Source organism: Microchirus variegatus (assembly GCF_963457635.1).
Source record: "Microchirus variegatus genome assembly, chromosome: 23".
Taxonomy (NCBI): domain Eukaryota; kingdom Metazoa; phylum Chordata; class Actinopteri; order Pleuronectiformes; family Soleidae; genus Microchirus; species Microchirus variegatus.
In genome coordinates, this window is record NC_139824.1 from 6,817,372 (window position 1) to 6,839,206 (window position 21,835).

Below are 21,835 nucleotides of genomic sequence, written 5' to 3' on the forward strand. Positions count from 1 at the left end.
TCTCCTGAAAAGGTCGTACATTACTGGGAGCGGTGCATGCCCTAAATCCATTCATTCTCTCAAAAGCTCCGGATACCGGGGTCCAGAGCTACCAGCTAAGCTATTTTGACTGGACTATCGTAAGCGAAAAACACAAGCCATAATAATGACAGCTGCCATATTTTGATCGCACACAACGAGGAGCAGGCAAACTCAAATATATCTTAATATCTACGGATATCATTTTTCTTCTCATGTGCCACCACAGCCGTGCTGTCACCTTCATGATTCAGTTTTAAAAACGCATCACCTCTGGTCAGTCTAGTATTTTGGAAGCGTGACGTGTGTGAGAGAGAGAGTTTGTGCATCTGAGATGTACTGTCACTTGTCTTTGTGTCCCCCGTTTCATAACCTGTGAACGATAAAATGCCACCTGACGGGTCCTGTAGTTTATAATGTCAGGGTTGTTTAATATTTTAATGGAGTCGGATAGTTCCCCCATTTTAAAATGTATGTTCCGTCAACTCCCTCAGTTTTATCAAGACATAAATTAGCTCATCAATGATAATATGATATTAATTGTTGGTGGCATTTCCCTTCATGAGGTGCTTATTATGTTTTTTTTTCTTTTGTACAGATTTCTTTCTTTACCTATTTTGTGTTAAATGTTTTGTAACTGTGTCAACAAACGACAACGTCTCTTGTATGTAAGTATATTCTAATGCAAAAGGTGTAAACGTATAAAAGAGACGTACACATTTTGTATAAGAACAATTTAAAAATCCTTAAATATTTCCTTGGAAAAGGGGAAAAAATTAAAGAATGTTTCTTAGTACCTCTGCTTCAGTTCCATCTGTTCTCTCAGACGTCTGTCACGTTTTCAGCAAAGTGCTGTAAATGCACAGGAAAATCCACAAGGTCATGTAGTTTGATTTTTGTTTAAGTTTCACTCGGTCATGCTCGGCCCATAAGGGCTTATAAGATTCCAATAAAAAGATGACCACATGGCATCTAACATTGACAATTTTATAATGGTAGTTGTCATGAGAAGAAACGACAACAAGAAAAGCTTAAATTGGATACAATGTTTTCTTTATAACCATAAATCTGGCTAAAAGGCAAAAATCTCATTCTTAAACACCCAGCATAATGTATCATAATCGGATAGCATAATAAATCAACAGTATATAATGTCAAAATTGGTCCTATAGTCATTTGTTGTCCTTAAATTCCTGATGGACTGAGCAATGTTTATGGATAGTGAGGTAATTATGTCTCATCTTATAGGGTAGGGTAGATGGTATTGTATATAATTTAGGACCAATGAGGTCGATTTCACTGGTGCAAACTTCTGGCATTTTCAATTTTGAACATATTTCATATTTAGTTATGGACTGAGCGAAATCCTTTACACAATTTCTAAAAGCCTTGTACACCATGTTTTGTTTTTTTTATGAAATAGAATTGACATTAGAATAGAGAAAATCCAAAGACCATTACTGTGTCAAAAAAGAAATGCACTCAAGTGGTGAACAGGCTGTAGTTATAAATGTCTACCCTGTATAAAGGGTAATGTTCCCACATTACTGATTTTTAAAAATAAATAAATCTATTAAATCTCTGAATTTGGCTCTCGTGAGACACACAGGTTAACTCTCTTACAGGTCGATAAGACTAATAATCCATATCAAAAAATTAGATGTTAATAAAAGTCCGTTGGAAGCACAAGAAGTAACCACATCAACAGTTTTTAATAAATAAAAAAAATGGCAGTTTTTACATATTTTTTATACAATTTTTATCAGATCCTCTTATAAATCATCAGCTTTATTATGAAAATAAATCTGTACCAAAAGCCATTTTAAGCCTTTATAAAATGTATAAACCTTGCATCATATTAATAAAAGTGTACAAGAATGTTCCTTATACTATGAAGGCAGTTTGTTTAACAGGCAGATAAACGTCTGAATACAAAACAGTCATGTTCATACACTACTCAAAAGGTTAGGGATGTTTGGCTTTTGGATTCAATTTCAGAACATTTGCAGGTGAACTTAAGTTAAGTGAACTTAAACTTTTCAATGCACAATGTCCAGTTGAGATTGAGATGTTTTGTTGTGGTATTGTCACCACTGTTGTTGGCTCTTATTTGAGATAAAGAAATGACCATTGCATCCTTCTACTTAAATGCCCTGCTTTCATGGTACAATATCACTGTTGCATTATCTTATCCCTAACTCTTTGTGAGTAGTGTAATTGTGTTCACATACCAAGTTTATTTTAGTAAAAAAAAAGGAAAGTAATGGATCCGATGTGAAAGACTTTTATTAAAACACAAACTGGTTGATTTTTACTGGATTCGGATGGTTCACAGGAGTTGTCCTCATCGTTATTTTGTTACTTTCATGGATGTCACTGTTCTCCTCCAGACCCTGATTTCACCTCCATGAAGCACAAACCAGGAAGTTCACCATGAGCGCTGGAAAGAGCAGAGACAGTGAGAAATGTCGGACTTTAGTACAGGTAGACTGATTAAACATTTAGGATGACTAATTGGTCCAGGGACCACACGGTTGGTGTTGTGGTTAACGCTCTTGCCTTTGCAGCAAGGGTCGGAACAAGAGCCTTACTGCATGGCGTTTGCATGTTCTACCCATGTGTGAGTGGGTTTTCTCCGGTTTCCTCCCACAGTCCAAAAATTTCCATATAGGGATTAACCAAAATGGACACTTCAGGGGTGTCAAACTCATTTTAGTTCAGGGGCCACAAACAGCGTAATTTGATCCCAAGTGGGCCAGAGCAGTAAAATAATAGCACAATAACCTACAAAGCTCCCAATTTTCACCCCACCTTCCGCCCTATATCAGCTGGGATTGGCACCAGTGACCCTCATGCGGAGGATAGTGGCTGATTCTTAGTTATTAATCAGGCAATTGTTACAAATTAAGTTTTTTTTTTGTTTCCAGAAACTTGAAAATCACGATCTCGACAAATGGGCCAAAATAGAAAAACCCATAACAGTCGACCTCTAGTCAGGAGTTCTCGTTACCCGTTGTGTCCAGGCAGCACAACCACAGACAAGGTGTAGTGTGGAAGAGATTTGAAGATCTTCCCCAGGCAGCGGTCCAACTTCCTCATCATGAGCTCCATTTCCTGGTCCTGCAGAGAAAAGACACTGCAGTGTTTGTTTCTTCTGGGATTTCTCTCAGCAGTGAGGGTTAACATGCTGACAGGGCAGTACAGCACAAACACACCAAACCAAGACTGACTCATTTTTTTCCAGAAGTGAATCGTCTTTCTTACCTGATGACTGTTGTGCATGTGGGTTTTTTCCGTGTTCTCCCCGTCAGCATCCACTGTAGTCGCCAGGGAAACCCATGAACGTAGGTGAGATGGAGTCAGGGATGGACAGATGATGTAGTTCTCCACGGAGAGGTCCTCGGAGAAACTCAGAGCTGCATCTTTACTGTGTGAACTCTCAAACTCTGTCAAGTGGATACAAATGAAGTGGAGGACTTAAACTTTTTTTTGCAAGAACACCCACAAATGGAACAAGAGGTGGTGATGATACTGTAGGTTTTTTAGGTGTAGTAGCTCACTTATGGAGGCGTGTCTTGCATATTTTCCAGGTTTGGCAGGCAGGTCGATTCTCTGTACAGCTCCAAAGTGCCCAAAGGTCTCTCTGACTGTTTCCTCGGTCACTTTAGATGCTTGATTGTGTACTTTAGTAGGACACAAACCATTTGCAGTTTTACTGGTAGATGCATCCGGAAATTCTGCACCTACTGTGTGTCCGTTGACCTTTGCAGAGATGTTCATGCTCTCAGCCGTTTTGAGCTTTGTTGTAATGGTATACAGGGAACTGGTGTTGAGAGCGTCGACCTTTAAAGCATCAAGAGTTTCATCCAGGTCCAGCATGGACTCATTAACAGGCCTCTGGACCTTGAAAGGTAGACACAAGCAAAAACTATTGGGACATAGAGTGGCTATAGAGCATTTGTGAACAACTATCCAAACTATCCACCTTATTCCTGGAGACGCTACAGGAGAAATGACTTTAGGAAAGAGGAAACTTGTTCTTTCCAGTGGATATCCAAGGAGGAAGTGTGTGGCTACATGATTGCACTGGTCTTACTGTTTTAAGAAATAAGATTTTCGACCGACCTTGTCGCTGTGAAAACACTGATACACCTCAGAGCTTTTCAGATCGTTCATCGCTTCCCATGGCCAAGAGGAAAGGAACTGGGCTTGTAACCGGAAGGCTCAATCCCTGGGGTGCCCTTGAGCAAGGCACGCAAGGCACACAATGCCCTCCCCCCTGCCCGCCCGCTCGCTCGCTCCTGTGCACTACTGGTGAGTAATTGTTGTGTGTAAAAATGACTCATTCTAATTCTTTGTAAGTTAATACAGTGGCATGGTAAGATGAGCTATGAACAGTAAATCTGAAAGTGTTTAAAGGGGAAATAAGTAGTTTATAGTGCCATCTAGAGGAGAGGCTGAAATTTACAACAAAGACCTGCTGCTCTGTTCACCCCCTCCCTTCCCAGAGCGCTACGGTATCCGCGGCTGGTCAAATGTCGTCCTCGTCGTCTTTCTCCCTGTCAGCAGATGAGGTTCGTGAGGTGAGGGAGAGGGCGAGCTACCGCGGCCGTAGCAGACGAATCGGTGAGAGTGGAGGCGGGACTTCCGCTACAAGTAAAGAGACGCTTGTTTTGTTCTCTCGCGTTTGTCCTTACAGGCTCCGGTAGAAACATGGCGTCTCGCTGCTAACAGTGGCTATGCAACCGCGGTCCGCGGTCATGTTATTTAACATGACTTTTTGAAACACTGCGAAAATGAAACAAAAACTATTATACAGCGACTAGACAATGCAGGAGCACATAATATGTATAAAAAAGTGGATTTTGGGTTATATAAACCCATTAATACTACACATTGTACCTTTAAGTAACAACAAAAGAGTGATTGAAATTGATTATTATTTGGGAAATATGGGCACAGTGTTAAAATAACGTGGAAAGAGTCAATTTAACGGTTTATATTTAACTTTTTGCAACAAGTTAAATAAACACAAATCCCAAGTGTATTTTGTCCTGATCAGATCATGTGTGTTAAACTGACAGTTTTGGTGTTACTTTAACAATGCCAGAAAATGTACTGTGTCGAAGGATGACGATCACATCATCCGCGTTTGAGTTTGCCGACGTTAAATTTCACTATCGCGCTCGGAAAGTCGTTTCCGGTTACCGTGGAAAATACCAGTTCCAGCTAAGTGACAGTTCTCCCTGGATGTAGTGCCCATAATTCACACAAGGTATCATGGGCGACAGGAACAAGGTGGATAATGTGAAGTCATTAAGAAAGACTTATTACCTTGATGGATTGTCCCTGCAAACTTAGTCCATTCAGCATCTTTAAAGCCAGCACAGCTCCCTCCAGCAGCTCAAACTCTACCTCTGCATGAACCTGGAGACCAAAGGGAAAGAACACAGAGATCGATAACAAAGCTCTGGTGTGATAGGAACTGAAGCAGTGGAAAATATTATTTATTATTGTTTTTTAAAAGAAAATCACATTAATACAGAGACGCAGGTGAGACCTACTCTGACAGCTGTGATCAGCATTTTGATTTTCCGAACGGGTCCACACGAACAAAAAAATCGATTCACTTCCCTCTCGGAGAAACCTGCAGGGAACGGCCCAGCGTAGACGACGCACATGTCCCGAAGGTTTGCACACACCTGCAGGACAAACACAAACAAACTGTGAAGTAGACTTTTACACAGCATTGCCCACCAGATTGGACTCGATCTATGGTGGTAACTGCCAGGGAGGGTTGATTATTGACATTTCCCTGTGAATGTGACAATGGTTTGCTCTCCAACAGAGACACGGAGACCATCATCACTGCTGAAGACAGTGAAATATATTCAATAATAGTCACACATAGTCTTTTATGCTGCTGTTAACAAAAACAAAGCTCATCGCCACAATTTTCTACAATCGAAGTTCATTTCATATTGATGTTTGCGTTAGATTTAACGTGGTGCCTTATGGCGTGTTTCCACCCACTCACCTCGTCTCGGTTAAGTTGCATTTCCACTAGCATAGTACCTGGTACCACTTTTTTAGTACCTGCTCTGGATCAAGCCGAACAATGTCGAGTTAAAAAGACTCGACAATCCTAAAAAATATGGTTTAATCTCCAACAATTACCAGGGAAATGTCTCAAATCTCAATATTTAACAGAGGAGTCTGTTAATGTTAATGTACTTTATTTATACAGCCCTTTACAACAATCCTTTCGGTGATCCAAAGTGCTTTACAAGAAATAAATAAATAAAGAGGAAACAAATAAAAGTAATTAAAAACAATAAAAACAATAAAATAGTGCAAAATAAAATAAGATAGAATCAGATAAAAGATAAGAAGACAAAAGATAAAAAGTGTCACCATACTACTCGGTATTAAAAGCCATCCTAAATAAATAGGTTTTTAGCCTTGATTTGAAGAGTCTGGTGTATTTAGCGACAGCACTGCTGCTAGCATCACAAACCCTGCCGCTGTATTTCAGTTGTCAGATGGAGTCTGTGCTCCGGTCATGGAGAAACTACTGAGCAAAAAGTATTAATTAATTAACTGATTCTAATGATCAGTTACACAAAAACTACAGCTTAGTTACGAGTCACTCGTTTGTGTGTGTGTCGCGTGTAAAACGAAGTCACGGCAGTTTCATAACCGTACCCACGTAAAGTTGGTACTTTTATAATAATGTGGCTTTAAGCATGACATTTCAAATAAACCTTTTGTATTTAACTTTAAATAATTATAAATGATTGTATATTGTATACAGTACAATACATATGTATATATATATTTGCCGGATGACAAGCGGGACAGGAAGTCAAACACCATTACAGCATTAAAAGTGTCAGAATAAAATCCCCCAATTTGTAAAAAATAGTTTCTGTAATGGTTAATACACCAGTATGTAGAATTATTGAATTTTCAAATGCACTGTTTTACAAAAAAACAAAACAGAAAACAAATAGTAATAGCACATTATTTCTTGATTAAGATGTCAAATTATAGTTATTTACTTGCATTCCTGAAAAGAACAAATAGTTTTAGTGGTTTAGTGGAAGCAAGTTTGGGTATAAAAAGGTGAATTCAATTTGTAATTTGCCAAATAAAGACTGTTTTTGAAAGATTTCTAGTATGTAATACCATGTTACTTTAGAAATAACATGGTATTACTGTAATATTAACTCCTCATTACTCCACTTTTACCATTGTTATCGCCAGACTGTGACTGTGCTGTAATTTTAAGTGTTAGCTCGAGTATTTTTTTAAGCAGATTATTAATGACAAACATTCTGTAAAGTTTTAAAAGTAGTAGTTGTGTGTATAGTGACTCACTCTCTGGTATTGCTGCTGCTGATTGGGCACGCAGCGCTTCACATGGTCTGAGAACGAAGAGAAATTAAGAACTGAGAGAAATGAACTCTGACTCTGTTCCCTGTAGGAAGCCAACACCTGAGGGAGAGGAGATAACGGTGCAGAGGTGAGAAGACGAGGACTTCAGATGCACAGTACATGTACAGTTTTATCTTTAGTACATATGTATTCACAAATGTCAACAAAATCTAAAGTATATCTTAAAGCAAAAGGAAACTGCTACAGTTCAGCCCTAGTGTCTAATTATCTCCTCTGACTTTGTCTCTCCACAGGAAAATGTGGACATGTTCTAAGGATCTGTGGTGCAAGCTTCCTCTGCTGGTTCTCGGAGGAAAATTATAAATACTGTTCCACTGTATATACCAGGGTATGTGATCGGAGTAAGCTGAGGAATTTTGTGAGAATTGAGTGAGTAGAAAATGAAACAAATAACACAATATTATTAATAAATTGAATAATTATAATTAGAGTCACCTTATTTCTTGCTCCATCTAATGAGTGAAGTAGGACGGGAAGGATGATGAGAGAGCTAATGATCTTATTGGGAATAAATCTGCCTCCTGTGAAAAGTCTGTAGCTGACTTTGCTCTGTGAAGTACTCTCTCTCAGGTGGTGCTTGGTATAAAAAGTTCGAGAACCACTGGTCTTCCATGTATAATGTGTTAAGAGGAGAAACTCTATCTGATAAATAAGGGAACTACACATTTTGCTTATTCATAAACTCAGCAACAGTGTTTGATCGGCTGAAGTCAAAACCACCCACAACGTCTAACCTCTTTATCAGAGATGCACCACTTCTGATTGGACAGATCCAGGGCTACAACAGAACGCTTCCCTATGAATGCAACTGTCCGGCCAAGTGTCTGTAATATGTCTGCAAACCTGCAAAGGAAAGAGGGATAGACAGAGAACACCTCAAATATATCTGTACCAGTATGAACTGTGAAATGAAAGCTTCACATGGTATTAAAGATTGTAGACAGGATTTTAATTATTTAAAACAGACGAGAATCACGAGACGCATATTTTCTCCAATGATATGGACTTTCAGGAACAGGTTAAACCTCATTCACCCTGTGGTCGTAGTTTAAATGACATTATTAATATATGAGAAAATAATGTATAGATTATTATGCTCAAACAAAGTCACTGTGGTGTTGAACTGAATTTGCTGTTTTGTTTCAATGTTCTGACGCAGATGTTGTACCTGAGACTCGGCGTGGGTGCAGATGAGTCTGTGATCTCCTCCTCCTCCTCCTTCTCCATTGTGCATTCCCACAGCTCCTCCAGATGATGCTCTAAAACCTAACAGTGAGCATACAGCTTTATCTCTGTGTGTACGTGTGTGCGTGTGCGTGTGTTTGTGTGTGTGCTTACCTGAAGAGGTCCTGTTTTAATAAAGTACTGGGCCAGCTCCAGTGCTGCTACAGCATCCTCAATAGAATCGTGACCCTTCTTCGTCTCAGTTTGTATTTGCCTCCTTGGACACAAATGAATTATGGGCCTTGGTGAGCGAGAGACACACACACATGCAGGTACAGAGGGACAGAGTGAAAACTTACTTCAGAACTGTCTCCGCCAAGACCTTGAGCTTAAACCTCTGTCCAAACTCTTTCCTGTACAGCAGCGATGTGTCGATTACATGAGGGTGGATGAGCTGCAGTGAGGACAACAACACAGGTCAAAACTTATTTTTCTATGTCTCCACTGATTAACAGTGTCAGTCTACAAACATGTGCATGTTGAAGTGGAACTTGGGTGAAATTATTTTCATTTGACAAAAATTTAAGATAAAATTATTTTACTTGATTTGACATGATATTGTCCATGTGGGAACATTTGTCTTGTACAAAATAATGCCTTCATAGAACAAATAAAAACAATATGTGAGAAAATATACATTTAGACTCAGAGTGAACAGTGCATATACAATTTACACAAACTGCACACACACCATACTCAATAAATACAAAAATAATGATGATAAAAACATCATGAGTATATTTAAAGGGGTTGAATTTACCACGGGGGACTCTTGTAGCTGAATAGTTGTTTTTCATTACCCCAGAAGAAGCCTTCTATATTTTATATCAGGGGCCAGGTCAGCTCTAATGAGGCTATTTTGAACCACCATGTTTTCAAAGGGGACATATTATACCCTATTTCTCCAAGTTAAACTAGTTCCCTGGTGTCCTAATGAACATGTCTGTGACATGCTTTGGTCAAAATACCATAAGGAAGAAGCACCACAGCAGTTCAATCACCCTGCCAAAACAGCCCTGTTCAGAACGCTCCGTTTAGTAGTATCTCTTTAGGTCCACCTTAAAAAAAAAATAAAACGAAACTTAAGGGACAGGAAATGACATCAGCCACAGAGGCTACTGGGAGCTAACAGCAGTTAGCATTTGGAAAAGTGATCATTTGCAGGCTCTAGCAGGCACATTGCCGTCATATATAACATGTATCCACTGGACAGATGAATCCTCTGAGGCTGAACGTTTGTGTAGGACTCTGTGCTGCACTGTGGAGCCAAGAATAGAACCTTTTGCGGACTTCCGGTTTTCGGATACCGTTCCCCTCGCCAGCACTCTCGAGTGTTTTACGGACAAAGCGAAGCTTCGCAAGACAATAATTCCAGGAATTTAGCATCTTGTGACGTCCCAATGGGTGCGGAAGTCAACATTGCATGTTTTTATCTCCTGTACTTAGACTGAGGAGGACCTCAAAAACATGAGTGAGTCATCTTTTTTCACACTTTGCCAACTGATAGGGCCTCCAGAGTCCCAAATATAAGGATTTAAATGATTAAAAAGTTGATTATGCATAATATGTCCCCTTTAAACACCCCACAATGGAAAAACTTAACATCACTTAAGTTTTGGTGCTAACACCAACACACTTGGAAGGGAGGGGTGAGGTGAGCAACATGTAACTGCACTAATAAATGTTGCTAAGTTTTGTGAGGTGACTGTGACCTTTGGCCACAGAGTATAAGTCAACATTTGTGCCAAATATGAAAGTAATCCTCAGGTTCACAAGAATCAGACGGATGAAAAAAGAACAGACAGTCACTCACTTTGAGCGCAACGAGGTCACCATTAAGTGAATGCCCGACCAGAACAGCATCCCATGGCAACAGTGCCCTTATCTTTGCCTGTATGTCCCGCAAGGTCATTGTGACTGGTCGCAACATTGCCGCGGTAATGCCAGAGAACCTATCAGAAGGCACAGAGCAATGAAGGTAATGAAGGAACGATCCTCTTTTTTTAATCTGTAATTCACTGGGATACCACTCTGTGTGCATGTGCACCTGGTGAGGTAGTCGAGGATGCGGTTCTCCGGTTTCACCAGCTCGTCCAGCACACACTTCCCATCACTGTCCACCACAGATACACGGGTTAGCTCGTTGCCCTTTTCTGTCAGACACTAAAACACAGTAAACAGTAAAACAATGATGACACGAAGGAGGCACAGCAACTGTAGTGATATCACAAAACAATTTGGCGATTTGGAGACGAGAGGCTACAAAAATTAGGAGGAAAACTTTTAAAACAAGGAGATTGATACAGAACACATCTATTTGTGGATTATTGGGGGTAAAGCTGTAGCCATGAATATATAGATAGATGTACTTTTATTGTTAGACAAATGTCTACTATTGTTCTTTATGTTTTGTTTTGTTTTTCGCAGTTGCCACTGTTTGCAGTGTCACAGACAGCACATGAAAGACATCAACAGCTACAGGAGGTGTGTGCAAATGTGAGTCAAACAAAGGCCTTACAAATAATGCAGCTCATTCTATGAGGTGAAAAATGCTGAAAAAATAATTGTAATCAGTTGATACAACTGTTTCTTTGGAAGCACACTGCTGATTTTGTTTTGCCTTATAATTTGTCCCATTTTTCCTTTAAATGCATTTACACAAGTCTGAACTAACCCAGGATGAGATGAGATAAGCTGAGATGAGTAAGGATACAAATCTGTATTGCAGCAATAATGAGGACAGCCAAATAAAAGCAAGAATGTGCAATATAAGAAAAGCAGAAAAAACATAAAAGGGTTTACTATAAATGTATGAAAACACAATTAAATAAAATACATTTAAAATATCCAGTCAAATTGGTGTATGAAGAAGAAGCAGCATAGCTACAGAATCCTACCAATATATGTTTGAAACGGAATGAGTATAATTAAGACATATTCACCATTTCACAATCAAGGCCATACAGAGGACTGCTGTCAGTCACGCAGTCCACGCTGTCTATACACACAAAATCTTCAAAACCTGGCATTCCTGTATGAAGAGAGCAACAAAACCACAGGTGAGGAGTAGAGATGGAGACAGAGACATCGACAGAGTGAGACTCCTCCCCTGTCCCTGAGCTTTTCAAATATGCTACCCAGAGCAGATGAATCTAAAAAACTGAGATACAGTCAGGAGCAGAATGGCACTAAAACCTGGAAAGCCTAAACATTTTCCACACACTACCTTCCTTTTTCAGATTCAGTCAGTAAATGTGCTTCTTATTGATCAGACGTTCACCTTTGACAGGGTAGTGACGCGTGATCATCTCCTCCAGGGGGAGTAAATACGCTGTGAGTCCTCTCGTCCGTGTTCCAAACTTGGTGATGACCGGGTGATACCTCAGTGCTGCACCAGAACACAAATTAACTTATAAATAGTCATAAAATCAGAAAAACAATCAAAGTGTATTCAAAAGAGAACACACGTGATTCTCACCTTTGTGTATTTTAACGCTTTCCTTTTTTGGAGAAAGCGACGGACCATCTGAATTGGAAACTTCACTGCTAAAGATTTCAGATGGGATGTTTTGAGATGTTGGAGTGAAGGTGACCCTCTGTAACAGAACAACAATGGCAGACTTTAGCATCCAAAATGTTCATTCAACCATTAATATATCCCTATGTTGTCTTTGGATACGTACAGAGGTGTAGTTGATCCTGAGGTGTTGCAGAGTGAGGTAGTGCTTGTAAAAGTGACTCTGGGTCAGACCATCCACGATGACAATGTTCACACCTTTAACCTTCCTCTGATGGTGGAGACGACACCAACTGGCCGAGAGATGAGATGAGATGTGAAGTGAAGGGCAAAGACACAACATAATAAGTAAGTGACAGTTATTTAAGAATGCATCAAATCTGGCTCCACAAGTCAGTACCTCGGCTGTGAGATGCCACCTGTTTTCCCCAGAGCAGCATAATGCAGCAGCTCTGTCAGCTCGTTCAGTGTCACTGGTTGTTGGAGTCGATTGTGCAGCAAAGAGATCCTCGGTGAATGGGTTGGAGATGCACCCACCACTCCCTCGCCATCTTCCCCTATTTTTAGTCTCTTGTTTTCTTCAGGTGCTGCAGAGGTTTTCTTTCTTTTCCCTCTGCCACCTGTAGCTGCTGATGGAGGATCCATCGTTCAACTGTTGTTTCCACTGGGAAAGAAAACAGATCTATGAATTGTGAACTTCTAGCAACAAGAACTGTGTATCTAACTTCATGATTTCAGTATCTGTCATATATCATATAGCCCTGAATTAGAAACAGATGATTGTTTTTAATTCTGATCAATGTTAATTCATTCAAATTTCCTAGCTTGTATTTGCTTTCACTGAACATTTTTCCTTGAATATTATCGACATTTACAAAATCACACTTTTGCAACTGATGTATTATTACACAGTGATATAATCTGTGTTAAACACTGATTGTCTCGCTAAGAATAAACAAAAATACTTGAGATAGCTTAAATTGGCACAGCACCCCCCGCGACCCTCCGGTGGAGGATACAGCCATACACCAGGTGATACTGACAATTTTAACCCAAACACATTAAATACCTTACGACATGGCAATGTTACTTAATCCCATTTTGAAACGCGTACCTTACAGTTCCGTGTTATAATGCCATAATTCTGATTTGCTGGCTTATTTACACAGCAACTACGAGATAAATACTATTTCTTGCTCGACAACTTTATCCCAGTACAATACTCAGTTTACTCCACAATAAAGATGGGATATAAACTTTAAATAAAGGACAACAGTAAACATGTGCAAGTACCAATGGTTATTGGTCCACGTAGCTCCAAATTCAGTTTTCCACGAATGGTACAGGCTAAAAACACATGGCTAAAACACAGCCACAGCAGCATGTTACACTGGGATGTAAAGATCAAATGTACGAATCCTATTTCCGAGTAATGACTTTCAAAATAAATTCCCATGTTGTTTAATATGGTGTGTTTCGTTCATAAAACGTCTATTTAGAGTTAACGAAAGAAAATGTTGTTCCATAAATATCCAAATGAGTCAACGCTTCATTTAAATACATCCTTGTGTCTATGTTGTAGCTGTGTATGTGCTTTTGTTTTGACAGGACACAATAACACCGGATATCATTTCGGGGTGTTTGTGTGATCGAGTGTTCGATGATGCCTTCCAGGCGCAGTAAATCGAGCTCCGATTGATTGATGCTCATGTTTAAAAACCCAGCGCGGTTTTGTTGGCGTTTGTCTTGTTTCTGTCGAGTTTCCTTTATAGTTGTTTTTCTTTCTCCTTTAGACTCGTGAAAAAAAATATCTGGTTTACAGGTTCAAGTAACAGTGATGTCGACAAGGAGACTGGCCAAGTACGTATATTTTGATTTGTCGACGGTAACTGGTAGCCATCAGCCTCTTAGCTAGCTTAACAGCAGCTAACCCAAATAACAAATCGAAAAGACAAAGGCGCGATTGAATATGTTGGAAAAACTCTTCTTTAGAAAGCTTAAATGTAGTTTTCTGAGTTTCGATATGAAGAAGTAATAGCATGAAGTTGTAAGCGTTTGATTAAATGTCGATACACATAGTCATATTCATCTTAATTTGAGCTTTGATTAAGCTTCTATATCTTCATCCACAGAGAGCTTGGGTTATTAAGGCAGCGGAGTCAGTCTTCCTCTGGGTCAAAGAAGTCACTGGTGTCCAGTGAGTGATCAGTCTGGATTCAGCTTGTGTTTAGCTATCATTCATGTGGCAGTTGTCTAACCCAGTTTACATGATTTCAGATCAAATATTCTCATACCTGATTGTGATTGACTTTGAGTCTACATGCTGGAGAGAGAAAAACAACTATAGCCAGGAAATTAGTAAGTAAAGCACTGGTTTATTTTTTCCATATCTTCCAATATTTCATGTGGGACCACGTTACTTATCCACCCTTCATTACAAACAACACATGTGTTACTTGTCCTTTAGTTGAGTTTCCTGCTGTTCTGCTGAACACCTCCTCCGGAGAAGTCGAGTCTGAGTTTCACACATATGTTCAACCTCAGGAACATCCTACTCTCTCTGAGTTCTGCACTGAGCTGACAGGGATCACACAGGTGAGTGTGCACAAGCAACATATTTGTACATAATGTAAGAACCACACTTGTGTTTACTTGAACATTGAATAAGAACTTTGCGTCTGACGGCTTCATCTCTCTCCATCTCACAGATGCAAGTAGAGGCAGGGATCCCCGTCCGGATCTGTCTGTCTCAATTCTGCCGCTGGCTGCAAAAGCTGCAGCTTGAGATGGGTGTGGTCTTTGCCAACAGGCAACAGAGATGTTCTGCACCTTCACCTTCTCAAAAGCTGTGTACTTTCCTCACATGGTCAGGTAAAAACAAGTTTTTGTATTGGTTCACCATAAATCGTTAGTAATGACCACTGTAAGCTTCCTCACCAGCCCTTGGCTCAGTTAAATAATATTTCCCGCACTGTAAAAAAGATCACGCAAACTGTCAGGTAAATTATTGAGTTTATGTGTATATATATGTGTGTGTATGTGTACTGTACATCCAATTAAGCACTTACTGATGTATTGTAAATTAAATTACGTATTTGTTGTGCCTCCTCTTGTACCACGATTCAGACTGGGATCTTGGAGTTTGTTTGCAGTACGAGTGTAAACGTAAGCAGCTCCATAAACCTGACGTGCTCAACAGCTGGATAGACCTGAGAAGCACATACAGAGTAAGTAAGAACTTTCTCTTTTCGCATTTGCACTCTTTCATAATGCCCTGCTCACTTAAGATTATGCCTCAAATTACAGTTTGACAATTGAATCGCTTATTTTATTTTAGAGTTTCCAACAATTGTGTTTAATGACTAAATCAAAAAATAGTTAATTAATGTCTGCCAGTTGTATTTTCCCAGCTATTTTACAACAGGAAACCTAAAGGCCTGAATGGGGCACTGCAAGATCTAGGAATTCAGTTTACAGGGAGAGAACATTCAGGTACAAAAAAAAGAACACAGGTCTTTTGGTCCATATAACGCTACATAAAAAATAAACACAATCAAAGTGTGTGTCATGTTTTTATTTATTTTTGTCAGGGTTGGATGATGCCCGGAATACAGCTCAGCTGGCAGTGAGAATGATGAGGGATGGGTGTGTGATGAAGATCACCAGAAGCCTTGAGAGGGTGAGTGGCCATCGACCAACAATCCCGCCCTGCTCCTAAACGCCCAGCCTACTTTTGTGTCCAAGAGCACAACCTGTTATGGACGATGAGCTTGTTTGGGTCACAGAGATTTTACATGTAGAATTTTATTTTCTTATATATATTAATAAATATGTATAAAAGTGCTGCAAATCATAACTACTGATGATCTTTTTGCCTTCTTGATTATCTTTGTAACAATTCTGTTCTTGATTGAAATTTGAAGTACTGCTTTCTGGAGAATAATACCATGATATTTATACATGAAGGGCCTGGATAATGTAGCACTTAAAACATTAGGGCAATTGAATTAATTTTATTTTTATGAGTTGCTGCTTATATCTCCAATCTTCTCATTCTTATAGACCCCTTCCGTGGGCAATCCGGTGCTTGGAAACATAACTTCAGACAAGACAAAAGAAAAACCGAACACCAATAAAGTGGAAAATATACTTACTACAAACTCATCATCCAAGATTCCTTCTGAATCCTGGCAAACAAAGTCACGTTCAGCAAGGAATGCTGTAAATCTTGAACCAAAAGAAAATTCAGTTCAGGAATCTGTACAAAACCTGATCTTACCCAAGACAATTCTGAATGCTACAGCTGCACCACTGGGGGGACACGGCAGGACAACGGTTACAGCAGTGGCTGTCACTGACCTTTCTTCAGTTTTGGTAAACACTTCTTCACCGCACAGTAACAAAAGCCTTGTTCTGTGTTCTACTACTCTGGGCTGCCTATCTCATCTTTCTCAACCAAACCAGGTCACAAAAACTGGATTGATTTTGCATCTTGAGAAAGACAAAAGTGAAGAATTTTCAGTGGAAACAGAGGAGAGGTGTGGTTCATATGACGATGTGGTGTTGGAGAGTGATAATGTTATGAATGAAGCTGATGGAGAATGTGTCGCTGAGCACATATCAGATTTTGACAGTGGATGTTATGTAGAGGATGAACCTCAAAATGTGCATTTAACAAAGGCTCAGGTCACATTAAAGGACGACGTGTGTGCTGTGAATGACTCTGAGACCAGTCGTCTTTCCACAACATCTGCAAAGAAGAGCAGGACAAATCAGTCGAACAAGATGGGGCAGCTCACAACAATCTCAGAGCCATATTTTGCTGTGCCAAAGGCTGTGATCTGTGGCTCCAAATCAAATTGGCACAAAACAGGACATATGACATCTCCACAAATCCAAGACAAGTCACAGGGATTCCTAAAAAACAACAAAACAAACACAACGTCTCCACTCGTGCACAAAAGCTTCATTCCTGGAAATACCTCCACACCTAATACGTCATTTACCAAACCCAAACCGGTTATGCAAATCAGGAAAAACACAGAGACACCAAAGTCTTCCTTCACCATCTACACTGACTCTGCAAGACAGGCTGGAACCCCCTCCCATTCTTCCTCGTTCAGCACTCTTAAAACCCCCATGAATGTCCTCCGCTCTTTGCCAGCCAACACACACTCCTCATGTATCAACCGTTCCTCCACTTCAGTGACGACAAAAAGAGGACAGAAGATCACATCCCCACTGTGCTCATGTGGACGCCGTGCCAAGCGGCAGGTTGTGTCAAATGGTGGTCCGAACCAAGACCGGGGGTTTTACTGCTGTCCAGTCCGCCGTTCAGGCAGTGGAGGCAGGATCAAGAAGGGATGTGAGTTCTTCAAATGGGAATCATCCCTGATGAAGAGTGTCTCCCCAGCTGCTCTGGCCTCTGTGTCACTGGGTCAGATCAACTCCACTTTTAACTGTCGTCCACAACAGAGGCTAATGCTAAGAAAAAGTTATTAATGTGTTTGGACATGCATCGCAATTATTACTCAATACTGTTAATTGAAACGTCAAATCAATTTTCATGGAGAGGATTCCTGAATAACTATCTCAAACTGGGGGGGAAATTAATTACACTTCAAATCTTTGACATCTCAGTCAAGTCCTTACTGAACTAATCCTTTTTAATAACAAATATAGTTATTCCAATTATGGTTTTAATCACTGGTTTTCCAATATTTATAAATACAACAAAGCAGATTGTTTGCATTCACATCATTGTAAATTGCAGTATGTTGAAATATTTTGGGGGTAATATATATATATATATATATATATATATATGAGGACACGCATGTATTTTTCATGTCAATATATCATGTGTCAATGAGTAAACTTGAGGTAATGAGGTAATCATGGCCACAGAAAACAAACTCTGTGTAGGAGATTGGCAGTAGTAATATTAATAATAAATCTGCTTAATAAAACAAATGTCTTCATTGAGGTTGAATATGGATTTATTTACTTTTATGAAGTACATACAGCTCATAAAATTAGGCCAGGACAATAATTAAAGTTACTGCTAGTTACATGACAAATCATGTGCGTAAACAAAAGATAAATATGTATATTAATAAACAGTAGAAAAATCTAAATAAAAATACAAATTGATAAAAATAAATAAAATACTATCAAGTGATTACATTTATAGAAAAGTATTTCTTATTAGTTTGTCTTCAATTTCTTAAACACTGGACCTTTAATAATGAATAATATTATCTGATTATAATGATCTGATTGATTTCATCATTTATAAATATGAAAGGAATTAATGTGGCTGGTTGTGATCCATTCATTCATGACTGTTAATAAGTCATGAATTCAACCCAGGCTGTTAGACTTTTCTCGTATTATTGTGACTTTACAACATATATAGTACGACGTTATTCTCGTAATAATGTGACTTTATTGTCAAAATATATACAGTATTTAAAATGGTATTATGTTACAAAGGCGCTTTTAGTTTGCCTTTTGTCCCTCCTCGCACGCCGTAGTGAGCCACTAAAATACGTGCTATGTTGTTGTTGTGAAGGAGACGTGAGTGTAGACGCCACAATGTATTAAAAAAACACATTTAGCCAATTTAGTCTCAGTCCGTAATTCCACCGAGGAGAAGCAACTCAAACAAGGCGGTAGTTTGCTGCTACTTAACTGCAGTTAAGGAGGAAAGCGTCGCTGCTGTAACATGTCGGCCGTGCCAAACGAGTCGAGGAAACGGAACGGAAAGCGATATGCGTGGGGATACTATCACACCAAGCGGCACAAGGGCCCCCGGGAGCTGGATGTGGGCATGGAGGGAATCCTCGTCACCTGCAACAACGAGAAGACGTGCACACCAGAGGCCCTTAACCTGCTCAATGAATACGCCGTCAAGCTCTATGGACCAGAGGCGGTGGGTGAGACACACTGCAGTCATTCCTATTCTGTTATTTGACCAAAGAAAATGAACCACATTCTGTTTGTGACTCCTAATAACTGGTTTCATGTTCCTTCCTTCGAACAACCGAGTGGTGTTGAGAAGCCACAGGAGTTGTAGGGCTGCAACTAAAGATTATTTTCATAATGATGAATAGGGACTCACCGATCCACTGTTTTTCACTTCCGAGCGATACCTGAATTTGGATACCTGCCGATACCGATACAATTCCAATATAGATGCTCTGTTTGCTTTAATATTATTATCATCATTACTGTTGATTTAATATAAGGCTTTAATAATAAATAAACTCCTATACATGGTCAAGTATGTTATGTACAACTTTAACAAACCCCTGGTGATATTTTTTATTATTTATTTTTTGTGACAAAGCTGGTGACTTTATGTCATAAACCTAAATACTACGAGAAAACACAATTTTGGTGCACGAGTGAGATCCATCTAACTTTATAGCTATATCCATCTAACTCTATTAGAGCACGCCGAGCCGACACACACACATAAACGGAGTCACAGACGAGCTGTGAATGTTCAATCTACAAACACAACGTGAGGAAAAATACCGTTTCAGATCCTAAAACACTGTCTCCGTGTGGATGGTACCTTGATTATTGATTTAATTATTTTGCACTTTTTTCGCCGGCCAAATTCATGTGACAACGGCCAAAACCGGCATATTCTGGCAAACTTAAAAACCCTGTGATTTTCATTGTTTTTATGCCGCTGTCAGTACTGTGATTGATCAGCAACAAGCAAAGTAACTTTTTAAGAAGAAAAAATGGCTAGTTGGAGCTGGAAATGATCATTAGATGGCGTTTTCCAAAGAAATTGCCTCCTTTTGATTACAGTTGCGTGATGATGCTGGGACCATCAGTGAGGAACTAGAGGCTGGAGCATCGACACCGCAACAGGAGAAATGCTTCCAGGCTATGAGGAGTGGGGCACACAATGTGATCTTCATCAGAACTCAAAATTTGGGTACACACTGAATTAAAAGAATACTTACATCTTCATGTTTATGCAATAATGGTAACTAACTTTATTCTGCTCTCCTAGAACCTGACAAGTTGGTTCATTACATCCTGTCCGATCTTCACGCCACCAAGAAGAAAAAGTCCAATGAGATTCTTCGGATGCTGCCAGTGAGAATCTAAAATCATAACAGTCAACTTAATACACATAGTATGCAAAGATGTCATCAGATGTGACCAAATTTAAAAATCTAATTTAACAAAGTGCATGTTTTAAAGTGTGTTCAGGTGTGTCCCACTCCACTTTTGCCAGTTACGTTGCCTGTCATCTAGGTGCAGAGTAAGGTGAAAGACACGAAGGGTTTGTATTTATGTGTCAATCAGAGTTGTGTCACTTTAAAACCCAGGTGCTCCTGTATCTGCTGCGTTGCCATTTACAAGATACAGCCTTTTATTACACTGAAAATCAGTCCAGTCTGGAATAATCCAAGTTTAATAGTGACTAATCCTTGTTTTGTTCTCAAACAAGGTAACGGGAACATGCATGGCCTTCCACGAGGAAATAGTGAGGTACCTGACTACTTTCTTGGAACCATGGTTCAGAACCCCAAACTATGCTTCCTATCACATCGCCTTCAAGGGCCGCGACATCGGCTACAAAAAGAAAGATGAAATCATGAAATCAATTGCAGGTTGAGTGTATTTAATCCAATTAATATTGATTTTACTATTTAGTTGAATAAGAAATTTGAAGAAAATTGAAACTTTCATCAGATTTTAATCAAAAATTAAACTCAATTGATCTTTTGTTTTTTTGACCGTCACAGGTATTCTGGGGAGGTTGAATCGTAAAAACAGACTAGAGTTGACGAACCCACAACTGACAATCATCATTGAGGTTATCAAGGCCGTGTGTTGCATCAGTGTGGTTAGAGACTATAAACTGTATAGAAAGTACAACATTCAGGAAATACTAAAAGTGGATGCACCAAAGCCTGATGCGACCTCAGCAATAACAGATGCAAACAAACCCGAGGAGGAGGGGAATCGGAAGGAAGAGGACACAAAACATGAAGACAACACGGGTGATGAGGAAAATGGCAAAAATGCGTCACAGGACGACAAGGAGGTTGATAAGGGTCAAGTTGAAGGAGAATAAGGCTTTAAGTTTAGTCAAATTTAAAATACCTTTGCAATATTAATATGCTTTTTTTTGCAGAGTGAAAGAAATAGGACTTTTTTTCATGGTTTATTAGATTACTTGACAAAAATGAAAAATTACATAAAGTGATGTAATGACTGTTTTCATTAGCAAAACTACTGACTATATTGATGTGTTAATTTTAAACCGGAGAGCGATTATAATTAACTGTATGTGTCTTTGTGATGTGCAGCTTTGTTTCAGCAGCTCACTTTTTTCGTCTGAATTTTACTCTTTAAGTGTCATTTGAATGGTATTTTTCAAATTTGAGTAAACAGAGGTTCAAGGCTGTGTACTACATATAACAACATACCTTTTTTTGTAAATAATTTTATTTGCGATAAAAAATGGCCTGTTTTTCTATCAGTTATGTGGTGTGTCACAGCTTTTCCACTTAAAGGGGACATATTATGTAAAAACAAATTTTTAATCATTTAAATCCTTATTTAGGACTCAGTCGTCAAAGT

At 39.3% G+C, this 21,835-nt stretch overlaps 3 protein-coding genes across 3 annotated transcripts; 2 read left to right on the top strand and 1 right to left on the bottom strand.

Moving 5' to 3' along the window:
* Positions 1-2,355: 2,355 nt before the first annotated feature.
* rexo5 (RNA exonuclease 5) lies at positions 2,356-13,594 on the bottom strand. The gene is made up of 19 exons (XM_083909146.1): positions 13,511-13,594; positions 12,618-12,881; positions 12,384-12,510; positions 12,179-12,296; positions 11,981-12,088; positions 11,643-11,731; positions 10,748-10,863; positions 10,514-10,652; positions 9,000-9,094; positions 8,815-8,917; positions 8,645-8,742; positions 8,211-8,319; positions 7,399-7,515; positions 5,583-5,720; positions 5,353-5,445; positions 3,579-3,921; positions 3,283-3,464; positions 3,029-3,138; positions 2,356-2,458 (listed from the first exon to the last, which is right to left on the bottom strand). Exons 2-19 carry the CDS (start codon positions 12,860-12,862, stop codon positions 2,392-2,394), a joined length of 2,397 nt encoding a protein of 798 aa, XP_083765272.1. The 5' UTR covers positions 12,863-12,881; positions 13,511-13,594; the 3' UTR covers positions 2,356-2,391.
* Positions 13,595-14,054: 460 nt separating this feature from the next.
* Positions 14,055-17,859, top strand: eri2 (ERI1 exoribonuclease family member 2; the record flags this gene model as incomplete). Its single annotated transcript, XM_083909338.1, has 10 exons — positions 14,055-14,077; positions 14,350-14,414; positions 14,495-14,575; positions 14,685-14,812; positions 14,926-15,088; positions 15,344-15,522; positions 15,628-15,709; positions 15,808-15,896; positions 16,280-16,438; positions 16,898-17,859. 10 exons carry the CDS (start codon positions 14,055-14,057, stop codon positions 17,717-17,719), a joined length of 1,791 nt encoding a protein of 596 aa, XP_083765464.1. The 3' UTR covers positions 17,720-17,859.
* A 1,025-nt stretch (positions 17,860-18,884) lies between these two features.
* On the top strand, positions 18,885-21,646 carry LOC310943553 (THUMP domain-containing protein 1-like). Its single transcript, XM_083909154.1, has 5 exons — positions 18,885-19,151; positions 20,045-20,174; positions 20,253-20,338; positions 20,697-20,859; positions 20,995-21,646. Exons 1-5 carry the CDS (start codon positions 18,945-18,947, stop codon positions 21,324-21,326), a joined length of 918 nt encoding a protein of 305 aa, XP_083765280.1. The 5' UTR covers positions 18,885-18,944; the 3' UTR covers positions 21,327-21,646.
* Positions 21,647-21,835: the final 189 nt, after the last annotated feature.

Excerpts from the sequence above, each read along its gene's own strand:
- LOC310943553 (XM_083909154.1), top strand. The coding sequence starts at position 18,945 with ATGTCGGCCGTGCCAAACGAGTCGAGGAAACGGAACGGAAAGCGATAT. Across the intron at positions 20,339-20,696 it reads AGATTCTTCGGATGCTGCCA|GTAACGGGAACATGCATGGC; the intron begins GTGAGAATCTAA and ends TTCTCAAACAAG. Across the intron at positions 20,860-20,994 it reads AATCATGAAATCAATTGCAG|GTATTCTGGGGAGGTTGAAT; the intron begins GTTGAGTGTATT and ends TGACCGTCACAG.
- rexo5 (XM_083909146.1), bottom strand. The coding sequence starts at position 12,862 with ATGGATCCTCCATCAGCAGCTACAGGTGGCAGAGGGAAAAGAAAGAAA. Across the intron at positions 12,511-12,617 it reads GGTGGCATCTCACAGCCGAG|TTGGTGTCGTCTCCACCATC; the intron begins GTACTGACTTGT and ends TCTCTCGGCCAG. Across the intron at positions 3,465-3,578 it reads TGCAAGACACGCCTCCATAA|AGTTTGAGAGTTCACACAGT; the intron begins GTGAGCTACTAC and ends TCCACTTGACAG.